The sequence below is a fragment of the Taurulus bubalis genome, assembly GCF_910589615.1.
Source record: "Taurulus bubalis genome assembly, chromosome: 13".
NCBI classification, from domain to species: domain Eukaryota; kingdom Metazoa; phylum Chordata; class Actinopteri; order Perciformes; family Cottidae; genus Taurulus; species Taurulus bubalis.
The window spans coordinates 18,832,509-18,858,637 of NC_136601.1; the positions used below are offsets into that span (position 1 = coordinate 18,832,509).

Genomic DNA, 26,129 nt, shown 5'->3' on the forward strand with positions numbered 1-26,129 from the left:
TGGTGTCATTCCTCATGTGCGTTGCAGAATGTGTGTATCTCTATGCCTCTGTGTGTGTCGTCTCACCATTTAACGGGTGAGCTGCGTCTCACGACAGCTGCCGAAACTGCTGTCATTCTCCGCTGTCAGAGGGGGGGGAACAGAAAAATAAGCGTGTAGGTCAGTGGGTGTGTGAGTCTGTGTGTGTTTGTGCCTCCGAGCGCTACAGAGGCTATCCCAGACGGCATGTCACTGACTGAGGAAGTTTTGCTGTTAACTCCTCCCATGATTTCTGTGGGACAACAAGGACACAGCCCCCTCTCTCTCTCACCCCACACACACACACACATGCACGCACACGCACGCACGCACACACACACATACAAAACACACAAACACACACACACTCTCTCTCGCAGTCAAAGTTTGGAAACCCTGAAAGGAGACTCAACCAGTGAAAAGAGGTCAGGTTATAATTGCATTCTAATCATGTTAGAAGTTATGAAACCCTGGCTATTATGTGTCACCGCTTCCCATTTAGAGTCTATTTCCTCATTCTTCCACACTAGTCGCACCAGTTTTGTCCGACGCACACACAGACAGCAGGTTAGCGTCACATACATACTATCAGCTGGTTTGCACAATTGCTGCGTCCACACCTCATCTTCATTCCTGAGGTGCTTCACACTCCTGCCCCTCAAGCCACACACACAGTGCCAGCATTCCACTGAGTGTACTGTAATGCCTGGAAATGTCAAGTATTCACCAGTGACCTCTCCCAACTACCACTGATTATATTATTTTCACTTTTTCTCAGTCATGTCAATCCCTATCTGTGTGTGGGAAGATATGATTCCCCGGACCAGCGTTGCTTTGGTTTCCTTTGGGTTTTTTTTGCCTGCTTAGTTAAATATAAACTGATTGTGTATCCCCAACCCCCAGTGTACCATGACAAAGTCACCCTGAACACAGAATAGCAGCCCTGCACTGCCCATGTGATCATGCAATTGGCTATGCAAGGCTGCAGGACACAGACCATTTACTCTGCTCCGTTTGCAAATGGTGTGTGTGCGTGTGAGTGTGTGTGTGTGTGTGTGTGTGTGTGTGTGTGTGTGTGTGTGTGTGTGTGTGAGCACATGAGAGAGAGAGTCAAAGAAAAAGTGTGAATGTGTGTATTGACTAGCAACAAACTAGAAATAAACGGGAATGGGTAGATATCAGCAAAGCAATGTGTGTGTGTGTGTGTGTGTGTGTGTGTGTGTGTGTGTGTGTGTGTGTGTGTGTGTGTGTGTGTGTGTGTGTGTGTGTGTGTGTGTACTTTCCCCTGCCCATGTGGTTGGACAAAGTGCAAGGATTGTCAGGGGTTTGTGAAGAATGCAGCATAGTGCTGATAGTGGACATACGGCCGATGTGTGTGTCTGTGTGTGTGTCTGTGTGTGTGTGTGCGTGTGCGTGTGCGTGTGTGTGTGGGACAAACAAAACTACCTCCAATAGAAAAACACAGAGTGGATGATTAGTCAAAACAATGTGTCAATAATACATGAGGCCTGCAACCAAAGCATGACCTCAGTCCTGTGTTTACAGCTCATAAAGAGAATAATGTGTGCTCAGTGTTTTACACTCTTTTACACCGACTGTCATGTCAGGAAACAGTTTCCGTCAGAAGTGATGTCAACCCTGTGCAGGTTTGTTCCAGTAACAACACACATCAGGAGATGTTTGCCTTTACTGTCGATCAGGGAGCCCTGGCGCCTTCGCGGCCTCCTGCCCCGCTGCCTTCAGTGCACAGGAAGGCCAGCTTCCTGTTTTTCTGCCCCATCAGTGCGGAGGACAAAAGCTCAACGCAGGACACACAAGCACAATCCGCACCCGGCACACGCCAGGCCCGCAGGGCACCCACTGCATAGTGTCACACCCACACACATACACACACACCCTGATTAAGATGGCTCATTTAAGTGAATCATTATCCATACTGATCACAATCAGCTTTGACTCAGGTCAGTAAGCTAAAATAAGATACATACATAGAAAATAACTGGGATCCAGGACACTGGCGCATTGTATTCAATTTACCATCTAAGCAACATTAGGATCTCATTACATAAATATAAAATCTGGTATTATACAGCCTTATAGGTGTGTTGGACAGTGAATGGATGGAAGAACACATTTACACGGTACAGACGTTCGCTCTCCTTGCCGCCCTATAATGAAGGAATTTGTCTTTCACGGAAATCCACACTTTAGCTTTACAAAGCTCTCTGTTGGAACTGAGTGAGTGAGTAAAGCAGATTAAAGGACAAAGAGAGAACATCTTGTACAACCATTGAGCTCCAGAACCAAAGAGCTAAGAGACTGTAGGGCAGCAGAGAGAGAGAGAGAGAGAGAGAGAGAGAGAGAGAGAGAGAGAGAGAAAGAGAGAGAGAGAGAGAGAGAGAGAGAGAGAGAGAGAGAGAGAGAGAGAAAGAGAGAGAGAGAGAGAGAAAGAGAGAGAGGCAGGCGCCTCACATCCCTCCATTGTCCAGTTTCCTCAAGGATTCAGAACCATGGCTTCCTCAGGTCACAGGATAAGGCAGTTTATGTTTATATGTATATAATTATATATATAATTTATAGAGGAGCCAAGTTTGTCCAACTGTTTTTTTTTTGCTATACCTGCTTTAAATTGTAATATATTGCAAGCTTGATGTTTGGTCTGTAGTCTTGACGTTTTTTTAAATGTTGTCGGGTCTTTGACGTTTGTTGCATTTGACTTAAACTGCCTTTGAACATGACATGGTTTGGCCAATGACTGTCTGTGAAACAGCGGATGGATGTTTCACCTTTTAGATGGAGATCTCTCCACATTGATTGAAACCCATTGAATGCAAACACACCACTGAGTCAAAGTCATAGCGTACGGCATACATTTAAAGGTCAAGTCAATGTCAGGTGACTACTGAGATTCTACAAACAAACACAGCATAGTAAATCCGCCAACAGCTTCGCAATTAACCTACTTATTTAACTCCTCGACAGCAGCTCCACTGTAGGTAATCCAATTAACAAATTTGCTTACGTCAACTTTCCAGGAGAGGGCGGTGTCTGGACAGTTTTAGCAACAAAGCCCGGCTCTGCTCAACGCACCAACAAGTCTCCGTGTCACCAGGGCTCTTTACATCAGTGTGTTTCAGGCCGTCTGTGTAGTTGTTTTGAAATGTTATAGTGTTATTCTGACTGAGGCCTATTGTTCCCGACCAGATTCAGATGACACATATGGCTTGGCAAATGATTACGTTCATTTAAAAACGCTTCAGACATAGAGGAGTTCTGTCTCACCTCGTGTGTAAACATGAATTAAGACTGAGACGAATGACTTCGTAACACTTAACACTTCTTGCAGTGGGATTCTGGCTCCAGTGTCCCCAAAGCGTTCATGTGCGGCCCAGAGTGACGTCGCTAAACGCAGAATATTGAGAGGGCAGTCAAGTCACCAAAAGAGAGGCAGAGTGATCCCGGAAATAAGGCTACTTTACTTTCACAATAAAACCATTTAAAAAATCACTTCTAATTAGCTATTCAGCCTCCAGATCCATGCCACGTGTATTAAAGGACACAGCTTGACATACGATGTATGCACAAAAAGGTGCATCTTATTTGGTGTGTGCTAAAAGCTACAATTTCACAATGTGATACTGTCCAATGGAAACTGCTAGTATTTCAATGCAGATTGAGCAAATATTACTGTTAACATCATATTTTATTTCACATGTTCAATCCCTTAAATAACAATTTATGCTGATAATTTGTAAAACAATCACACAAACGTCATCTGTTCAAATCTACAAAATTTGAATGGGGTATTTAAATAGGTTTATTTAAGGCTTTTTTCATTTGTTTTTATCTATAACAGCATCAAATAATAATTAACAAATGGCTAGATTCTTCAAACTAAAGTGTAAATTAACTGGAAAATGTTCTTAATTCTACGTTTAAGAGATATTGAAAATAAGTTTTTTTTTAAAACTAGATTACATCAAAAGAATGTGAAAAATAACTGAAAACTCAAGTACAATCCACTATAATAATAATAATAATAATAATAATAATAATAACAATAATAGTAAATGCCTTCTCAACAGATGTGTGTATGTTTCCACCTTTTCAGATTGATGGACAAGTTGAGGCACATCTGAGAACACCTAACCATTTCAGGGTATTTTACGTCATTGTTGTACTTTGAACGCTTGGACACAGACAGGGTCAGTGCCGTGAAACTCCCTTTGTTCATTTTATTTTGAAAGGTAAGGCCGGAACAGGTGTGCTGTGGCTGCCTGGACGCCGTGGAGAGGCGCGCGCTGACAGCAGCAGCAGCACACCGCCAGGGAGAGCGCGGCGGAGCTGGATTCAGCCACGAGCGAAAATGTGAAGGTGGAATCCGACTGAGCAGCATTGTGTTGCAACTGACGCCTGTTTCTGTGAAGAAGAATAAGAAGAAGAAGAATAAGAAGAAGAAGAAGAAAAAAAGAAAAAAACACAGGCGATATTCCCACACAGCAACAACAGGAGCTCTGTTTTGGATTTTGTAATTACTGGAAATAACCTGCGTTTATTTATTTTGTATCATACATTTTTTTGTACCCTTCTTTTCTGGCTCTGTCCACCTTGTCAGAAATCAGACTGGAAGCGGCGTTGCGCTGCGCGAGGAGCATCATTGACGTTCACTGGACGCTCAATGTGTTTAAAAGAGACATTGTGGAAGGAGTAAACTGCCCCGTGAAGGTCTCCCCTCGCTTCATGGGATTATTCTCGACGGAGGCGCTTTGTTTTAAATAAGAACAACAGTGGGCATCATGAGTTCCAGTGGTAAGTCCATTCCTGCGCGCTTTATCTCGCCACTTGACGCGCGAGGACAATACCTCTATGTGAGCGCACAACTCAATGCTAGTATAAGAGATGGAAGAGAAAGTGACAACTGAAGTACGGTTGATATCAAAGCAAAGTAATTCCACTTCACCTCGATATCCCACACGTGTAATGCCATTGTAATTAGAATTATAGGAACTAATGTGAAACACATCTCTTCTCATTATGTGTTTGAATCCTCTAGTATACACTTGGAGCAGGTTTAGAGAGCAAAGTATATCTGGAGGTCAAAGTATCCATCATCCATAGAGGAGCATTTTTGGGATTCTTCATCCTCACAACAGCTGTTGCTTGGTCCCTCCCAATGTCTCCTCTGTCACTCCTCTTTCATCTTCTTCTCTCCTTCCTGGTCCTCTTTGCCACCACCAGCATATGTGTGACCTCTCGTGGGAGACCTCCCAGGCTTTTCCGAAAACCCTCGCGCTGGAGCTTTCTGACTTGACCACATGTCGGTCTCATAGAGTTCAGTTCGCTGTGATGCAGCACATTACACATACGTCTGAGTCTCACCCTGGACCGGTCCGGGGGCCTGCCATGATGCTAAGCTGACCTTGTATCAGCTGACTGTGACCCTGATCCTCTGTCAGCTGAATCAGGGCTTTCCCCCCATAGGGCTGGCTGGTCAGCTGTGTGAGCATGTGCACGCCTGTATGCGTGCCTCCACTTTGTTGCGTGCAAGTTACCGCCTGTGGATCTCCGAGGGAAGACTTTGAAAGAAATGCAACCCCTCCCTTGACCCTTGGCTGTCAGTAAAGGCCACTTGAAGTCAATGAACACCAGGTACTCCGTTAAGTGACGGTGTCATGTGCATCCGACCTCCGTGTCAACAGGAGGAACCGGGCATTACTGCATCATTCATAATCCAGCCTGTCATTGTGTGGCCCTACATTATTCATCCGGTGCTCTTAACCCTCTGGTACCGGGGCTCAACTGCGCTGCCAGTTCCCCGCGCCCTGCGTGCCGGGAGTGGTGTCGCAGCTCCACGCTCCCCGAGGAAATGTGTAGAATTCTTTTGTTAATCTTCAAAATGCTTTTTTTCTCAGCTGACACCGAGGAGGAGGAGGAGGAGGAGGAGGAGGAGGAGGAGGAGGGGAGGGAGGAGGGCGTGCAGTGCAGCGTGTGGAGAGCTGTCACATGCGCTTGTGATTTAAAGGCATGTGCTTTAACAGGAGATGCACACAAACCTGTGCCTGTGAGTGTGTGTCTCAGCACTTGCACACCTGGCCGACTGTGCCGTGCCATGTCTGTACTCCGGCCTTTTAGGCACAGGAACACAGCTCCCGCCCCTCCAGTCAGTCAAACATATGCTGCCCTCTGACTCTCAAGCACTCTCACGGCCGAAATGGGCCTGTTGGGCTGTGCTGTGTAGACTGTTCTTTTCCGCTGCATGTGATAACCCAGAGGCCAACTACACACACGGAGTAATTACACACAGCTCCGACTGTCTGTCTTCATCTTCTGGGCCTTCTGTCACTCCTGGTCACTGGGTTGTGTGTGTGTGTGTGTGTGTGGTCAGACTCCTATTTTCTGCCCGACTGGCATTTGAGGCCGGACTGTGTGTGCAGCAGGCCAGTTTCAGGCGGAAAGAACTTTGGTTTCACATACTTAAGATATACTTCATGTCTGCTAAGAAGTATTCCCGCAGAGTAAAGTTGTACAGTATGTGTGTTTCAGGGGAGCGATAAAACACATGTTGATCAATACACTCATCATTGAGCTCATGGAACTGAAGGGATCTGCAGAGCCATACATCACAGACAGCACCGCTCTCCTTCCCTCTCGTTCTCTCTGTTTAGCAGAGAGTTCTCAAGTAGCAGACAAAATGCATCCTGAACTTCATAAAGGCGTGTCTGCGTCTCATGCCACTTAATGATTGAGACTTATGGGTTGAATGCATGACAAGTATGGGAATTAACACAAGCTATAGTTGGAATATATGTGGAAGAATTGTCCTCTTTGTTAAACTAAGTAGTGTCATGTATGTTCCAGGACTGGCAGTGTCGGTCACCCCACCGCTGTGATCCAGACGCCTGCCATCTTGGCTGGGACCCTCTTGTAAAAAAATATTCAAAATCCCAATAGGACTATCCTGGTTAAATACAGGTAAAATTAAATAAAAAGGATGGATTGGCTCTAAATTTGATACATTAATTTAATGGTTACCAGACGAATAATCCTGACTAGCTTCCCCATGACTCTCCAATTCTAGAAAATGACCAAATACCTGCTAAACTAATAACTGGTGGAGGCAACAGAATAGAAAAGAGTGGATCGCTTCGAGTGCCGGAATCCTCTGCTGACCACAGAATGTGTTGTTTGATGAAATCCAGCGTTTTATAGATACCTTGTCATGAATCAAAGCGTTGTTCAAAGGGAAATATTGGTTTGATGGTGGTAAAATGCCAGCGAGTTCATAAAATGATAAAAAAATGGTCCTCTGGGAACCGTTAATATCCATGTTTTACCTGGTCTGGGCCTCAGTGTATGAATGGACATACTGCTCCAATGACCCACTGACAAACAGTGTCCTCCCATGGCCCTACTCCTAGAAAGGGAAAGATAAATAAATGTATAGATACACAGGACAGTACGAGATTAAATAAATGATAGATGTTTCTTTTTCTCTTTCGATGTCAGATGAGTTTGTTCTGTTTGATGAGTGGAATGAGTCAGAACAAGGTTAGACAGGGAACGGAGCAACATCATATATGGTTCCTGCTCTCCGGCCTCATCTGGCGAGCAGTCAAAACCAGATCCGAACACCATCTATCACTCCTCCTGCCAGACGCCTTAGTTCAATAACACAAAGAACAAAGGTGGGAGGCAGAGATGGTTAGCCGCGAACACAGATGCCGGGACGCACACGTGAATATTCATAGTCGACACTCATGTATAACTGCTATGTATTTACAGTTGTACACAAAATGAGGCACATGTTTTTGTTGTTCATTCCTAGTCATTGTTACCTCACTGGTAATCAGTTTGATTTGTGTAGAACATTCAAAACCTTTGTGGAAAGGACACTGGAGACTGTGCTGCATGGAAACATCCGGTTGCCTTTTTATCTTTAAACACAAAGCTGTTTTTTAATTTAATTTGAATGACTGGAATATAAAGAAGACCCATTCAGCTCAAGGCTACAGCAGTGTGGCTTGAATATGTTGCTGCTTCAAGGTTTCTGTCTCCATGACCTTGGCCTCTGGTGGGATTGAGTGATCATTCAGCCTGTCAGTATCAGTCTGACCTCTCTCTCTCTCTCTCTCTCTCTCTCTTTCTCTCTCTCTCTCTCTCTCTCTCTCTCTCTCTCTCTCTCCATGGTGTGACCGGTGTGTTTGTGATATCTCTGGACACCATCATTGCTCTGATGAATGCTCCCGGCCAAGGTCCTAACATACGCAAAGGGAGATAAAGACGGGATGGTGGGTGGAGGGGAGACACCTGATCATTGGCTGCATTAGATTACAGACAGGAAAGGCATAGTGTTGCTTTGCAATGCTGATTTACATTTGCTCCACCAGAGTAACCAGGAGAGCTGCCCACATCATCAGGGACACAATACACCCCCAGCACAGACTCTTCTCGCTCCTGCCATCAGGCAGACGCTACAGGAGTCACCAGTCCAGAACCGCGAGACTGACAAACAGTTTCTACCCGCAGGCCATCAGGCAACACCTCACACACACATCACTGAACTGTGAACGGCTGCTGCTGTGACTTCATTCATGTCACGGCCATACTTTGGATATTGTATTGTAGCAATGCATAGTGCACTTTATACATATGTTTGTGCAATACTGTCACTATATGTTGTGCCTTCTACTTTTTTGCCTTAAGTTTATTTTATTTTATTTTTTCCTTAAAGTTTATCGTAATTCTGTGTTAGGAGGACCCAGCAAAATAAGCTTTTCATTGTACAGAATAACTGCCTGTTATCTGTGCATATGACAATAAAAATACCTCTTGAATCTTCAATTATGTGACCCTAAAATACAAATAACCTATATGTGTCTTAGCTAGACACACCTTTAACCAATTACAACTTGTTAATAAGGTTTGTTCAATACCCTAATGACCTACATCTTTGTAATCCTATTATGAATAGCTAGCCTTTGCAGCTGCATTACTATATTGGATTTATATTGTAGACATTAGCTCATGAACATTTAAGCAACAGGTAGGTATATCAGTCCTTAACATGTAAGTGGCTTAGTGTGGTTGAATAAGATTTGTCTTAAACCTGACTGGTCTGTTTACACGAGCTGCTGATTTATTTATTTTTAACCTGTTACGCTGATACAGCTGATAAACACAAGTATATCACTAACTACAAAGCCAGCTATAGAAAGCGAAACAACACATTTTTCTTCTTGAATCCACACCGTCTTTGTATTGCTTCTCTTTGATTCTTTCGCCACGCTCTTCACTCCGCTCACTCGTCACCGCTGATCTCCCAGCATCCCTTGTGACTGAGCTCCCGGCGCGTTCCTTCCCCGGGGCTTTCAGGTTAGGGGCAGAAATAGCAGCAGCCTCTCCGTCCCCGGGGACGCTGTCAGGCCTGCCTGACCCCGTCCCTGTTCTCATCACCTGTCGGCCCGTAGGCTGTTTTCTTCCAGGGCACTCGCCACTGATTTGGAGTCAGTGGATTACACCTGTAGTCCTGTGGCTATCATTAGAAGAATGACTCAACACCTCAGCATGGGAGAGGATGAAGGGTTGTTTGAGAGCTCGATAATGGGTTAAGACGGGGAGAGGATGGCAGTGTTCAATGAGAATGAACGCCCTGACACAATTAGATAGAGTTACGCAATGCGGCGGCTCCTGAGTTGTTTGTGTACCTGGATTCCCTGCGTGGGTGGTGCTTTATTTTGGCATGCATTCAACTAGTAATAAGCATCTCATTCATTGAAACATACATGATAATGTTGATAATGTGCAGGATTTTGCCACGCCTCTGCCGGTTTCATTTAGGCATGTGTTGATAGTCTTCACTCAACATCTTGCTCAGTTTTTCCAGTATGTTGTGTCTTTTATTTAACTTAGTCTGACTGGGCTAAGCTGCGAAAACAGAGGAGGTTATACTGTGCAAAAGGTTTGTTCTGGCCTTATTCCAGAAGGTCAGCATTGTAAATGAATGTCCTGTGTGCTTCCAATAGGTGTTGGCACAGGCTTACATGTACCGCCATTAGTTCCCATTGTTTCTCATTCACACCTGATGGGATCAGTATTGCTCATTTGGTTTTGTGCCTGGTCTCTCACACACACACACACACACACACACACAAACACACACACGCTAGACACTTATCAGGCAGGGTAGTGGGTCCCAGTGGTGCTGCCAGCATTGTGAGGGAAACAATGAACTAACAGAGACTTGAGTGTGGGAGATCGGGAGTGGGAATTAATCATGATTGCATATTTCCAGTGCCCACACTCCTGCCCTGAACAGGAAAATGAACTACAGTCTTGCACCCATGGATGGATGTATCTCCTCACTCGTGCTGCAGCCTACACACTATGCATATACCGCCGTCCAACTTAGAGCGTGCGAAGGGTGCTCAGGAAGCGTGCTAGGCTGTTAGACTTTTTAAGTGCTGCGAGTCTTTCAGGATACATCCAGGGAAATGGAATCAGACAGTTCTGTCACGCCAGCCCATATGCTGAAGCTGCTCTGACTGCAAAGTCCTCCAGTCAGCTACTCAGGTAGACATTAATGACAGCTGGTTACCCTGCCATTACACCCCTCACACGGAGTGGAGGACCACTCAAATGCTCCTTCAGGAAGATGGAGCAAAATAAGAGACTGTGAACCCAGCTGTTCTGGCACAGTCTTGGTATTGGGAGGCTGGTTGTCCCTGCTTGTGGATGCAGGAGAATCTCTGTATAGCCAAGAGGAGAGGATGGACCTTTAAAGAGCCTCTAATAGCTGAAGTGGTCTTAGATAAATTCATTTTCCTCACTTATTTAAGATCAAATTATTCTATCATTTTGACCTTTTTGCTTGTGAGAGCATTTATTCCATTACTGTTATGGCTGTATGCGAGAACTTGCTTTCTTCCCAATGTGAAGGCGCTATTGGGCTGGCAGGAGTCTGACATGTAAGCGAATGCATAATGAGGAAAGGAGATCCGTGTGTGTGTGTGTGTGTGTGTGTGTGTGTGTGTGTGTGTGTGTGTGTGTGTGTGTGTGTGAGAGAAATAGACAGTGGGAGAGAAAGCCTGGAGCTTACCCAGCTTACATAGGTGTCAGACCTCACTTCTTCAGAACAAGTGTTGACGGAGCACACTGATCTTATTATGTGAACTGCCCACAGTCTAGTCTAGTGGAGGAGAATCAGAGCCCCACTTCTAGTGATGGATCGATGCATTGTGGGGAAGAAAACCCTTGTTGAAAAAATCCATTATGATTTTGAATTATAACTATGTTTTTATATCAATTAAAGTGGACATTTGTTGTGGCTGCAGACAAAAGAAATGTGATTATTGTTTTCTATGTGATTGACAATGGCATTGCCTAATTTCATTAGTGGCAATAAACTGCACTGGTTTCAGGCTACATGAAAAACCAATTATGTTTTTCTATTCTAGGCCAGTAACTATGAGATGAAACATGGGGCTCTAGTAAGCAATATTCCATGTATAGAGAGTTTGAATAGTGTTTTATCCTTCTTTTTTGTAAACGTTATACAAATCCCCAAAATACAAGAGAAAAGGTGTAAGAAATGGATAAGAGAGGGTTTTTCTGCTCGAACGCAAGCTGCCAACTTTAGCATGTCCAGATAGACAACTAGCCTGCTACCTAAACACAAAAAGAATATTAAATGTTTGTGTTTTTGTCCTCCGCAGCTTATCACCAAAGTTCTACTGCAAGTGAGCGAAGTTCTGGACTAATCCGGTGCCAGCGATGTCGGGAAGTCTGCAAAGGAGAGGTGGTGCGAGTACAAGAAACCCACTTCCACGTAAAGTGTTTCACCTGCACCGGTAAGGCATGGGAGCCCGATCCAAAACAACACAACACAGCGAGTGGTAGAGGAGACAAACAGCTGTGTGTTTTACAAAGTCTCCAGGCGTGGGTGGTGCTGGTCATAAATGGTGTTAAAATTAAACAAGCGATAGTGGTAGTACACTAGAAACAAACAACTTGGTCACATCCTTACCTTACACACACACACGCACGCACACACACACACACACACACCACACACACACACACACACACACACACACACACACACGCATTGACAAATTAGCCCATGGTGGGTATTGGAACGGATCAGAAGTGCCTTGCAGGGGACTTAGCCTCCTGCTAAGCTAACTAGTTATTGCGCTGCCAACTTGGAGAGGATTTCCCTCGGTTGCACTGTGTCAACTAGCTTTGCAGTGCTTCAGGTGAGCCCTGGTGACCTCCAAAAGAAACAGTGGTGACCTCTTACATCCCCTTCAACAGCGATTGAGCGACATTTGTTTATATTTTGTAATGTATTAAAAAAATAATGATAATTAAAAAAAAGAAATAGTCAAATTATTGCTTTAAGAATGTAGGCTAACATTTTTTTTTTAATTCCTTTTTTTCACATGTTCACGACATGAAAGTGTAACATTTTGGAAGCTGTCGAGCAGAGATGATTTGTTTTCTTTGGCTCAGCAAGATTACAAAAACAACTTTTCTAAAGGGGTTTATGACAGTCAAGTATTTTATGCATGTGCAAATTTGAAATCAAAGAGACGAGGAATTGTATTTGTCATGCTGCTGTACAGCCTGCAGCAAGTGTGCTCAGTTTTATGTTAATAACATTTCTAAAGCCGTAAAGTCAGTCATGGTTGCGTTCAGTCATTTGCAGATGATTTTGAAACAAGCAAGCAGATAGATTATCGACTAATCTATAATTTTTGCATAATCTAGCATAATTAACACCTGAAACCAATATCTCTTCACCATGTTTAAAATGTGCTCACCTGAGTTATGTCACACTGGCTTAGTTGAATAGGGCCAAAGCATTCTAGTTATTTGATTCACATACAACTTGGCAGTACGTTAAATGTAAGTATGTTGTGAGAAATGCATCAGTATATGACTGCACCACCACTAAAAAATACACCAGATTTATATCTACGATTTATTTACGAAGCAGATTTTAAATTTTGAATTCGAAAGCTTGAATCTTCTATTTTGATCTAATTTTCACCGCCAATGGAAAATACTTCATTTTCCCACAAAGAGTCACTATTTCTAATGTGTCTTGACATATTCCATATTCAGATAAATCTGAATGAGTAATGTATTTTTCTAGATTTATTAACTATTATTCCCCTTTGTACGGTAGATCTTGTCAGCATTTTCTGTGTCACCTGAGTGTTCCTTCCTTGCGTTTTCACCCATACGCATTTCATTCAAATGTCTATCTTAATTAACCATCCAATCCCATTTTCATAATTACACAAATTAAGTGAAATATGTCCTCAAGACCGGCAGTTTTTCTGACTTTTCAGCTCGAGGAGAAGAAGCTGAGTAAGTTGAGTTTATCACTCTTTGAGATGCTATACTGTTGTTCAGCCCAGAGCTGGTAGATGAACTCACTGCAGGCTATTCATTGGAGGGATGTTGTTACATGTTCACCCACGAAAAACACATGAACTATACAGTGCACACATACACACATGCAATCAACAATACGTGCGCACATCCATACGTGCATGCACGCTCGCGGTGGTTGTGAGGGGTTGCTGTGGTAACGGTGTGAAGGGGCACCCGGGCCCTGGTTGGTGGATATTCTCAGCATCTCTATGGTGCTATTAACCAATCAGAAGGCTCCATTCTGTGCCCCAGAGAAAAAGGGGGGTGAACACAGGAAGCAAGCAGGAAAAAAAGAGAGAAAGAGGGGGGGATGGGGGTGCTGTTTGTGTCGCCTAAACATTACATCATCACTTGAGTGTAATACCAATCTGATTCTCTTCTTCCTTTTCATTCCCCTCTCTCTAGCAGCAGCGGTGCAATAATGGAAAACTGTCATTGATGAGCATCATGTTAAATACACCCATCAGACAGCCCTACCCTCTCATGTTCCAGAGAGCTCTCCTCATCCCATGAGGCAATGGGGCACTATTGTGCGCCCAGACTCCACCACATCCCTGTCTATAATATACTCTCCTGTATGGGCCTCTGCAGAGCCAGCAGTTTTCTAAAGCTGTTATTGTTCAGTGTCCAACCCCCACTCACACACAAACATGTTGCATGTTCTTTTGAACTTCATAAACTCAATTCCCTATTGTTTGTGCTTCTGCTCTCTCTGCTTGTCATTAGTTCCGCTGTATACTTTCCGAGGCTGAATGAGTGTGAATGCAGTAGCAGGATTTAAGATCGGATTTCTATATTTTCTTCCATCTCTCGGTTGCCCCTTTTCTCAGTTTTTCTCCCTCTCCCTCTGTTACTTTCTCTTGTTTTCTCCCTTTCTTTCCTGATGACAGTCACCCAAGCATGAAATCAATTTCTCATCTTGGGACAGGATGACATTGGCATGCGGGGCGTGCGATTTGGAGGCTAATGGCTAAACTGTATTATACCATTGCGCCAGAGTGACAATCCACTGTGTGCTGCCAATTGCCTGATCTGTCGGACATGTTTATGAACTCTGTGACTGGGGTGTGTTTAAGCATTTGATTTCTTTTTTCCCCCAGAGCAGATTGTGTACTTGTGTTCTTAGGGTATTGACCTTGACCAATGATATTGTATGTGCCTCAGTCCATTTATTTACACTGGAAAACCATGATATAAAACCTTAGTTTTTTCCTGCTTTTTTTCCCCTCCTCCTTTTTTTTTTCTAGTTTCCATTTTTTTCCTTTTTCCTCGAATGGGCTGAGTCTGCCCCACTGAATAGATGACGATCATGCAGCGTTAAACAGACACACACTTCACTGACTTTGGGAGCACACACACATCCATCCATCCTGTCTGTCATTTTATCTTTCCCCCACATGTTATCAAGCCACATTACCGTCCTTATGACACATCATCATAATTCTCCACTCAAGCATTAGTCAGAAGAAGAACAGATCCCTAATCATGTGCGTTTAACCTCTCTTATGAAGCCATTATACAGCAGTTGATTATAGCGCGAAGAAGCCGCCATGCAATCAGCTCAAGGAAAAAGTCTGTGGAAAACGCTGAAGACAGAAGCCAGCTCACAGATTGATGCATCAACTCCAGACATATAAGTGTGTGAGTGTGTGTGTCTGTGGCACTTCTCAATGTGGCGGCGGGCTGTACAGTATGGATAATGCGGTGTTGTGTTACAGGCAGACGGGCTGACTCGTGCATATTGGCCTAATGACATAGTGACCACATTTATCCTGCCTCTGAAGCATAATCGGCACTCTTGGATTCCAACAGTAACAACGGGGCCTGTCAGTGGCGCGGGCGCAACGCTAACACACACATAAATCACACGCAAAGGCAAGATGTGCAGCCCACTCACATGCTAACAGAAAGCACAGAAACAAATATACAACTACAGACAGACACAGATGCAAACACAGACACATTCTCACATAAACCGCTGGGCTGCTCCCAGTAGTTTTATTTTTCAGAGACAAAACAGATTGTTCTCATAAAACAGCGCCAAAGGGAATAGCAGATTTACACAGACAGGTCAGATAAATACTTGACTGCTTTGCTAATGCTCCATTTCTAGCTGGTGTTCTCACCAGGGCTCTGGTGAAATTGCAGCATCTTTGTCTTTTTCTCGACAGACCCTTTTTTTTCAGTCAGTTCAGCTTTGGATGCCATTAGCCCCATCACTCAACCTCGGTGTTAATAACATCGACCCACTGTACTGTACCTCCGTTCTGTTCTCTGAAGGCGAGGGACAGGTCGAGATAGAGAGAAGCATAGCGAAGGGCAAGGAGGGAGAGGAGAAGACAAACAGCAAAAAGAGAAATAGAAAGAGAGGTTATAGATAAAGAAAACCACATCACAGGAAAAAAAAAGTGGGGGTTTACAGGGAAGGGGAGCTTCCTGTAGCTATAGCAACCGCGGGTACGCTGGTCCAATCACCACGCCAATGCCTGGTTGCTAGGGAGAGATTCCGGCGGAGAGAGACGGGAACGCTTCCTCCTCTCTGACTCTCCAGGATCTGGGATAGATGACGGAGATTATTCCTCCTGCTTGTCTCTCTCAAGCGTTTTCGTCCTGAGGGATTTTAACACACTGATTCCCTGCCTATTGTCTTTAAGTGTGTGTGTGTGTGTGTGTGTGTGTGTGTGTGTGTGTGTGTGTGTGTGTGTGTGTGTGTGTGTGTGTGTGTGTGTGTGTGTGTGTGTGTGTGTGTGAGTGAGAGAGAGAGAGAGGTGGAGCTGCTCAAGTGTACAAGTGTCTGGCTTAGTGAAGGTGGAATTTCCAAACAATAGAGAGGATCATTCAGCGACAAGCCTGCTGCACGCACACACACACACACACACACACACACACACTCACACACTAAACACAGCTGTAGAGTATTTTTTATTGCTTATCACAAGGCCCCATCTCTCGCAGCAGTTTGGTTATCCCTGAGTTTGTGTATGTGTGTGTGAGAGATCTCATTCACGCCTGTTTTCCCCTCCGCTGGGTGTCTTATCAGCCCTCAGAGGGTTAAAAGCTGAAGGCCTCAGCGGCGGGGCTGGTCTGCTGGTATGAAGGGACTCCACTGGGCAACCATCTGTCTCCATCAACGACCGCAGCCAAATGCTCGGGCGGCCCTGTCATTCATGCACGATTTCTTTCTGCTTTAGCCTTAAGCTGCCTCTCTCTCTCTCTCTCTCTCTCTCTCTCTCTCTCTCTCTCTCTCTCTCTCTCTCTCTCCTCTCGCCCTCCTCTCCGACCACATCGCCGTCTGTTTTCTGTTACCGGTTGTCTTTTTGGCCAGTCGGCCACTTTGGTCCAGCCTGAGATATCTCAGCAATTATTGCATGGACAGCCATCACATTTTGTACAGACACTCATGGTCCCCAGAGGATGACTTTGGAGATCACCTCACTTTTCTTCTCGCCCCATCATGGGGTTGACATTTTCGGTCATGGGAGAAATATCCTCCAGGTCCCCGGAGGATCCTTTCCTTTAGCGCCACCAGCAGCTACTGTATATGTTTTCACTAATTAAGTGAAATATATCAACTTGATGGATTGACCCATTTTTTGTGTGTGTAGACATTCTAATGACTTTAGTGATCCATGACCTTTTTTCTAGTACCGTCAGCAAGCTGACATTTGGCATGGAGTGAAATGTCTTTTGTACAGACATGCATGTGCCCCCAGAGGATAAATGATAATAACTTTAGTTATACTGACTCTTCATCTCATGCCATCACCAGGTTACAGCAAATGTTAGCATGCTAACATAAAATAGTGATGCGGTTCAGGAGGTTAACATTATCATTGTGGGCATTGCATTGCTGAAAGCGCCGTACCAGAGCACAGCCTCACAAAGCTGCTAGTGTGTTTGTCGACTTTTGTTTCACTCCTCTTCCTGTCCGTCCGACCGCCTCCTCTCCCACCCTGGGACTTGGCACAACTTGAGAAAAGCGCGTTATTTACTCTTGAAGTGTTTCCTCCTGTCAGAGGGGTTCAGATCCAGGGAACAGAGGGAGGGCAGAGGAGCCCGGGGCCCACGTTGGTAGCACAGATGTGGGGGAGAATAGGTGAGTACCTCCCCTGCCAACTTGTCACTAGCTGCCCCACTGCATACATGCATCTCTGCTTCACTGTGGCTGCCCCCATTACATATATTTTAGCATAATTGTTGACAGCTAAAACAGTTAGAATGTGCAGCGTGCCTACTTTGAAGTACTGTATCAGGCATGTCAATTTACTTAATAGCACATTCTAAATACCTAACAGCAGGGGTGTCGTTAGGCCTGTTTTAGGGGGGCTGAAGCCCCCCTATAATAGCCTATCATCCCAATAGCCTATCATCATACTTAAGCAATAAGGTACGAGAGGCAGTACTGTGTCGTGCAATATTGTACTGTTCAAGGGTGTTGTTAGGCAAACCCTTGAACTGTACATTATTGTAGACACAGTACTGCCTCCAGTACCTTATTTCTTTCATAATGCGGGTACCTGCGACTTTATAAATAGTAATAGTAAGCTCCCTTTCAGCACAAAATAGTTGTAGCCACCAAACGTTGTGTATCGCATTTCAGCGACAGAGAAAATAGTCCCGGTTGCCGCCATATACATATGGGACGCACATACGGGACTATAAAACTGACTGAATGATGTTGAGAGAACTTGCCACGCGTCGGGAAATTACCGACGTAATTATCTCTCACTTAGTTTCCGGTTTTATGCACTCGCTTCCCGCTAACTAGTCTGCTCTCAGGGCGTTATCTGCTCTGCTCTCCTGATTGCAGGACCTCGCCAAAATGGAAAGAAAGTCCTGTCACCTTTTCGCAGCTCGCGACGTCAATACTTTACAAACAGTAGAGTCCTACTTCTGGAAGATTTGTACAGTCTCTACGGTTACAGAAGTGGTACTTTGAGCGAAATCCGCCGTTGTTATGCGTACTAAATTAGTTAAATAGTGAAACGTTATAATCGATAAATAAATAATAGTCATGTTGAGGAGCTTACGAAATTACGTAATTCTAAAAATATAACAATCTCTTTTTTTAAATGTAGTCCATCGTATCTCTTCTCACAAGGGTTTACAGTACTTTAGCCGTTTACATTTATTAAATCGGACCTGTGGTTGATGACCTAGAAGCGTTTCAGTTTTTTAAAACTCACTTCCTCATTTTCGAAAAAAAGTTTAAGTGCACACTGATATGGAACGCTCTAAATGTAAACAGGCTGTACAGTACTTTATGGCTGAAGAAAATGCACCCTGTGACTCACTCTCAAACAATCAGAATGCTTGATTTGATCTACCTGTATTATAATTAACAATAGGGCACTAGGACCTTGGGGAGGCTGCTGCGCTGGCTTTCTCACTACTCAAGTAATGTCTCACATCAACCACAGCAGGATTATTCCAAGGAGTTTAGCTCAAAGTAAACTATACCAAGGGGTTTAGCTCAAAGTAAACTATACCAAGGAGTTTAGCTCAAAGTAAACTATACCAAGGAGTTTAGCTCAAAGTAAACTATACCGAGGAGTTTAGCTCACAGTAAACTATACTGAGGAGTTTAGCTCAGAGTAAACTATACTGAGGAGTTTAGCTCACAGTAAACTATACTCAGGAGTTTAGCTCAAAGTAAACTATACCAAGGAGTCTAGCTCACAGTAACCTATACCGAGGAGTTTAGCTCACATGATGCACGGGGTGAATGTAAGTACAGGTAGTTACAGAATGTGGTTATCTGTAGTTGTTAACGATTGTTACCTGCTTACATTTAGGTTTACTTGAGGCAAATGAAAGGGAATATTGTAGTGGGCTATGTTAACACTAAGCTAGCTATTTTGGTGTATTTTTTTTATCTGCCTCTAATGCTTCCTGGATCTAGTCCGATAGTGTTTTTCTCTGTACATTGCAATCCTAGTTTGACTTGATTATAGTGAACAATATTTATCATTCGATAATCAAGATGTACTTGAAATGTGTTTTTTAATTGTTTTTTCTTCATGTTTTTTTGTTCTATTGAAAGGTATATTTGACACTGAACTAGTTCATCTTTATCTCAGTGATAGTGTCCAAATGAGCATAAAATATCACTGGTTTGTAAAAACTACACAGACAACAAAATAGATGTAAATGTTGATCAAAATCTTTTTCCCTTCTGCTCAAAATAAAACAAGTAAGCAACTCAAAAGTTGACAAGTTGCTGTCCGGTCCATTCTACATCCATTGGATTTGTGAGTGACGTAGATATGAAAGCTAGTTTATCCGTCTTTCCTTTACAAGCAGGGAAAGTATTTATATCTCGTTATTTGAGAAAAGTTCATATTTGTGTTCACTATGACCCTGAAGTTCTGTCTCTTCTGTTATCATATACTGAATGAATGCAAGCAAAACTACAGAGTGAAATCAGACTCTTTCTGATTGAACCAATCTATGAACTGTCTGAAACAATGGATATCCGCAGCCCCAAATGGGCCCCAAAAAAAATTGCCGCGCACACATGCCAGTTGCCTAGGGGCAAACCCCCCCCCCCTTTTCATTGAATCCTAGAAACGCCCCTGCCTAACAGTAGCATCATGAGCTCAGGGAAGAGTCAAAGTGAGAACATTTGGGGAAAGAAAAGAGACTGTGAAAGAAAGGGAAGGTTGCATGCAGGTGCAGTTCTGTAGAGAGAAAAAGAGGGTGCAAATTGAGATAAAGTGACCTTGTGCTCAGTGCCATAAAGCTTTGGAAGCAGTCTTTAAACAGAAAGACGGAGAAAGAGGAGGCAGGGTTGTCAGCACTATTTTCAGGTTCCGGCCCGGGCCGACTTTGAGAAGGGAATTTTAATTGCGTCTGTTGGCTGGAGATAAATACCCAATCACGCGGACCCCCTGTGGGTGCCTAATCAGCGCGGTTCTAATGACCACAGCTGCAGACGCCGGCCTACATGCTAACCTCTAATCACTAGACTTATGATCTAGATGCTACCCTCCTGCCTTGCCAAAAAGAGAAATATGGAGAGGAGCAACATCTTTGGGTTTTCCTCATTAGAGCGCCACTGAGGGAAAGATCATAAAATGGGCAACAAGATGAAATTAGGTCTTTGATGTCAACTTGCAAAGCTGATTATGTTTGGCTTCGGAAGCTGTTTGATGAGAAACCTGACTATGTCTCCGTAAAATAACACGTTTTCATACGAACAAAATGTTTTATTCACTTGGGAATTGGGAATTCCCAAGTGAATTCCCAAGTGCTTTCCCACGAGTAGCAACAGTATGAATCCACAAAAGCCATTCGTACGACAGACCAGGGTACTTCTGCGTTGGTTGTGTTGGGCTGTTGTTTTTATGTATTGGTGTCCACACCATGTGGAGCTGGTAACCAAAAGCCTTTCTTCCCGAAGCCAAGCTAAGCCACATCTCTGCGGTAACAGAGACACCGAACTCTGACCCAACTCCACCCACTGTGCTGGCAACTACAACATGCAAGCAGTTAAAATGAGAGATAAAATGAGAGAGCTTGAAAAGGAAAGGGACGGCCTGCAAGTGAAGTGGGCTCGAAATATGGAGGCTCTAATGGGGAGGTTTGAAGAATGGTCCAACGTCTAAAAGTTGTGTTTTACTTTGAGTCCATCACGGTGCCCGTAAAATGCAATAAAAACACCCCTGTATTGAGATCATGCTTTCTTTAGGATATCCACAAAGGAACACTTGGAGATACATGGTTTTCTGTGGACCTTCACCTGAAATGTATTGTAGATAGAAGTGTACGTGTGTGTGTTTATTAATTATCCATTGAAGTGAAGACAATACTTGTGACTTCATGTCTTAGATCAGTGGTTCTCAACCTTTTTCCCATGATGTAACCCCTGTGAAATGTATTTTTCAGCCAAGTACCAGCGCAAAGCATTTTTGGTTGAAAAAAAGATGTCATACACAGCGTTGTGCCATCAGTGTCTGATTTGATATAGAAGATATACAATTTAGTTTAATAACTTACACTTATATTTTATTGAATATTTATGAAATAACTATATTTAAAGTTTTTTTAATTTTAAATTTGTGTTATCTCACTTACTGCCTTGAGTGCCTTCACATACCCCCATTTGAGAACCAGATGATGTCTGAATTTGAATTAACATGGTCTTATTATTATTATTTAAGGTAAAACTTGTTTATAATGTGTCAATATTTTTCGCCACCACCAGAGTTTTCAAACTTATTTGAGGTTATCATCATTGAACGCATTTGGCATTCACAGCCACCAGTTCAACCACAACAAAACCAAATGTGCCACCACCAGTACCACATCATTCAGACTTAGGGACCTAGCTGTCTCTAGGGCAACTGTGGAAGGTTTACGTCTCCTATGGCAACTGAGGAAAGGGGACGTCCTCTGTAAGGCATCCAGCCAATCGACCAGTCAGAAGAAAACAATACGATTAGCCAGAACAGGTGAACCGTCCAATCCAGTCGGAGCAGATCCAGTCTGCCGGCTGTGATTTGGTCAGGCGGCCATATGCTAATGAAGTGCATTAGGCTAATTGAGCCAATTCCAGTCGTTTGAAAATCAATCCGGGTGCAGATTGAAAAGCAAATCATTTTGAAAGAGAGCCAGAGGGAGAGAAAAAAAGAGAAAATTGTGGCACTGAATATAACTACATTTTCGTTTTAGAAGATTGCAAATGTCGACCATTTTCGAGATACAATGATATGTTTTCCATGACGAAGAGTTTAGTAGATGTGGAAATATTTTCTCCCCCATTCCCTTTTTCCATGAAGGCATCAGACAGCCTGTGATTTCGGTTTCTGGTAAATTTGGTTTAAAATGCAGCAGGAATACTTTTTGAAGGCCTTGATCAGTGGTTCTGAAAATGTGGTTTGGTTTGCACATGCACATGCAAAACACACACACACACACGCACACACACACACACACACACACACACACACACACACACAGACACACACACACACACACACACACACACACACACACACATAGTTTTAGAAACAGGTTATTCTAAATCTTAGCACTGGTCTGCCTCATGCATCCCCTTCCTTCATCCTTTCCTCCCTTCCTCTGTACTTCTGCAGACGCCTTGCCTTCATACCAATGGCCTGTCGCAATGATAAAGATCCATCATCATATCTCACCAATACACACTGTCCCATTTCATCAACCTATCACGGCATACGCACAGTGCCATCTCATCGGGGATGGATTTATGTGTTTCCATCCTCCTGTGGGAGCCGAGATTGTTTTGTTTTTAAGTGAGGGCCCATTGATCTTTTATTACACCATTAAGTCAATACGCTCCACTCATAAAGAGCTTGAGATTAAATGAACCCCTTTGAAGGGTTTATGTGCACGTGTGTGTGTCCATCTGTGTGTCTGTGAACTCTCAGCCTGACAGCACACACCGACAAATGGTGGCTATATGGAGCCCAATTTAGCCTGTAGCAGCTATAGTCTCTATGGCATGGCTAAGATTAAGCCATTTATTAGCAGCATGCTGTTGGTATTCAAGGCAATTCATTCAGTGATGCTTTGTTGAGTTTACAGCGTCAACTGCTTTAATTACTGCAGCACAGTCACTCTTTATTCACTGGCATTGTGCTGCAAGCAGTTTTTAGCATCGTAAGTTTGACCTGATATTGTCAACCTCATGATTTGCAGTTTTTCCACATGGATTAATTTTCAATTTTTTCATGCTGTGATAGTGGTCAGGGTTTGGCTCGAAACAGCATATGACTGAATGGGTAATGGATGTGATGTCTTCAAAAGAAAAAAGCCCACTGCAGTCAGATAGAGTACACATTTCAGGAAATAATTTGATTAAAGATTTTGAGATATTTTAAAATGCATATAATTTTGGTCAAATAAAAAGACCTCATTCAAGGTTTTCTTTATTTTTGGTGATACAGTAAATGTGCTCCACTGCTGCCGGGTATGAGGGTTTCCTGATAGTCGAGACTGTGTACAGGTTATTCGTCTCTCTCTGTTGTCTGGCTTTTAATGTCTTGACCGTTTCCCAGTTGGTGCTTAAAGCCCCTAATCTTGTTTCCAATTCATGACCCGTTTCCCATGAGCTGCAGACTTCTCAGACAGCTGTTTCTACACTACTACTCTGTTTTAGAAAGTCCATTCATCTCAAAATCATTCAGGTGAGAGTCTCTGTGTTTGGTAAAGAGTATTTTGTTTGACATCCTACTGTCCTGTAGCAGACCTTCTGTTTTTTGGGGCTTCTTGCGTTAACGTATAGGACAGAGTGATAGACAGGAAAGGAGGGACGGCATGGGCCTCACCAAGTAGCTCACCATGTAGCTCACCATGTAGCTTACAGATAGCTCACCAGGTAGCTCACCATGTAGCTTACAGATAGCTCACTAGGTAGCTTACATATAGCTCACCAGGTAACTTACAGGTAGCTCACCAGGTAGCTTACAGATAGCTCACCAGGTAGCTCACAGATAGCATACCAGGTAGCTCACAGATAGCTCACCAGTTAGCTCACCCGTAGCAAATCTTGACGCAAGCAAGAGGTATTAAAGTGTAAGTGTTGGTGAGATGAGATGATACCACTGTCATCATGTCCGACCTGGTTGATTGAGATGTCACCAGCTGACCCATAATAAGTTGTGTTAGTGGTAACTGTATTTGGATAATTATCGAGCAGAGGAGTAATTATAGGTTCAAGGCTATAATGCAACAATTTAGTGTGAAGTTCAACAGTGATGAAGGTTTACATTCTCTTGATGCAAGTTTCAGGTAATTTTTACTAATCCAATTTTTGAAAATGGTGATTTCTTATATTTATATTATTTAAGTACATCACACATGTGGAAATCTGGATTTGTTTGGCATATGACCTTGATCAGGGTCATGTCTATCAGGTTATAGCTTTTTTTTTCCCCAGCTAGAGGTTAAAATAACTGGCAACTCTTCCTGTTGGTGAACCACATAGACTGGGAGAAACCAGAGACCATGACCACAGCCACTGATCCGTGAAAACGCCTCTTAGCTATACTATTACACCCGCTGGAATTTACTCTCAGTTACACGGCAGCTTACATTGTCTGCTTAGCCTACACAATATAGAGACACACACACGTGTACATACACATACACAAACTGAGCACTCACCTTGTGCATATACACAGCAAATGATTTTGGTGCCTTCCATATTGGTATTTAATGAGTCTGCAGTGGTTCTGATGATGCTAGGAGCTTGCGGTCTGTAGTTTTGTCACCGTCTTCACGTTGTTTAGCACAAAATGACTTTTCCGCTGATTATATCATTATATTCCCATCAGAGCAAATTGGCTCACCACTGTCTGGAGCGGAATTACTTCCCGAGCAGTCATGTGTGAAGACAAACATACACACCGCACAAACGAGCACAGATGCTCACACAAACAGGTAGAAAGGAGGGTTGCTCAGAGTGAACCACATTCTCAATGTGATCAAGTCTAACGCAAAGAAACAAGAGAAAAATATAGACAAATAGCACTTGTGAAACATTTGTTTGAACATTTGATCTAAATAGCTCATGACATCCACACCTTAGTGGATATGCAATAGTGTTTTAAGTGTGTTGATTTTTCCCTTCTCTCTCCACAGTGTGTAACTGTGATCTGGCACGATCTGGCTTCTTCCAGAAGAAGGGCGAGTACATCTGCACGGCAGACTATCAGCGTCTGTACGGCACACGCTGCGACCGCTGTGACAGCTTCATCACGGGAGAGGTGGTCTCCGCTCTGGGACGCACGTACCACCCCAAGTGCTTTGTCTGCAGTGTCTGCAGGTACACACCAACCCACACGCTGTGTATTCACAGTTACAGAAGTACTTAGTACAGCAACAGTATTGCCCTGGAGTTGTGTTTCTGGCAAAAGTAAGACCAATATTCTCTTAAGCAGTGTAATGCTCCACTAAGTTCACCTACTAGCTGCTGTTTGTCATTTGATATAAGTCCATATAAACTTGTCAAGTGATATTAGCTATCTTTACATGTCAAATCAATGAGCATGACTGCTTCACGGTACTGAGCTCTGAATACCTTATTCACATTATCAAATGAATACGTTGAATGTGTAAGCAAACAGTTGGTTATTTTTCCATTTGGCAACATAAGCACTTCTATGCATTTCTATGGTCACCAATCAACTTCTGATGAAAAGTATTTGTCTCGTGTCCCACTGTGTTCAGCAGCAATTTGTTAACTTATTCCGTCTGCAGTTTGGTGCCAAACAGTGGGTTTGTCAGAGCTTCATGCTTAAAACAGAATGAGAGAGTGAGCCAACAGTAAAATTACAGATCATACATCCAGAACAATGAGCTGAAAAATGCAAAAACAAAAAAGCTCCACTGAGTTGAGTGATTATACTGTTTGTTTTGTTATGACAGGCAACACATTATATATTATACACAGTAATTTCATCCATCATTATTATATCATTATTTATCAGTATAGCTTTAGGATGCAGGATTATAAAAACAAACATCTGGTTATTTTCTCCATTAACAGACACAGTGATATTTTCCAAAAGAATGATGACATCACAATATGCATTGATATTACAATGTATGGTAAAGGACATTATTGCTAACTCCTAGTACTCATTTATCCATGTTACTTCAGGATAACAAACTACATTGTGTTGCATATG

At 43.3% G+C, this 26,129-nt stretch overlaps 1 protein-coding gene across 1 annotated transcript in view; it reads left to right on the forward strand.

The window, feature by feature from the left end:
• Positions 1-4,814: 4,814 nt before the first annotated feature.
• The window catches only part of ablim3 (actin binding LIM protein family, member 3), a gene marked incomplete at its 5' end in the record, with an annotated part of 40,914 nt that continues 19,599 nt past the window's right edge, over positions 4,815-26,129 (forward strand). Inside the window, 3 exons of the mRNA XM_079228864.1 lie at positions 4,815-4,827; positions 11,730-11,864; positions 25,081-25,264. Coding sequence (XP_079084990.1) covers positions 4,815-4,827; positions 11,730-11,864; positions 25,081-25,264 — 332 coding nt within the window. The remainder of the gene's footprint in view (positions 4,828-11,729; positions 11,865-25,080; positions 25,265-26,129) is intronic.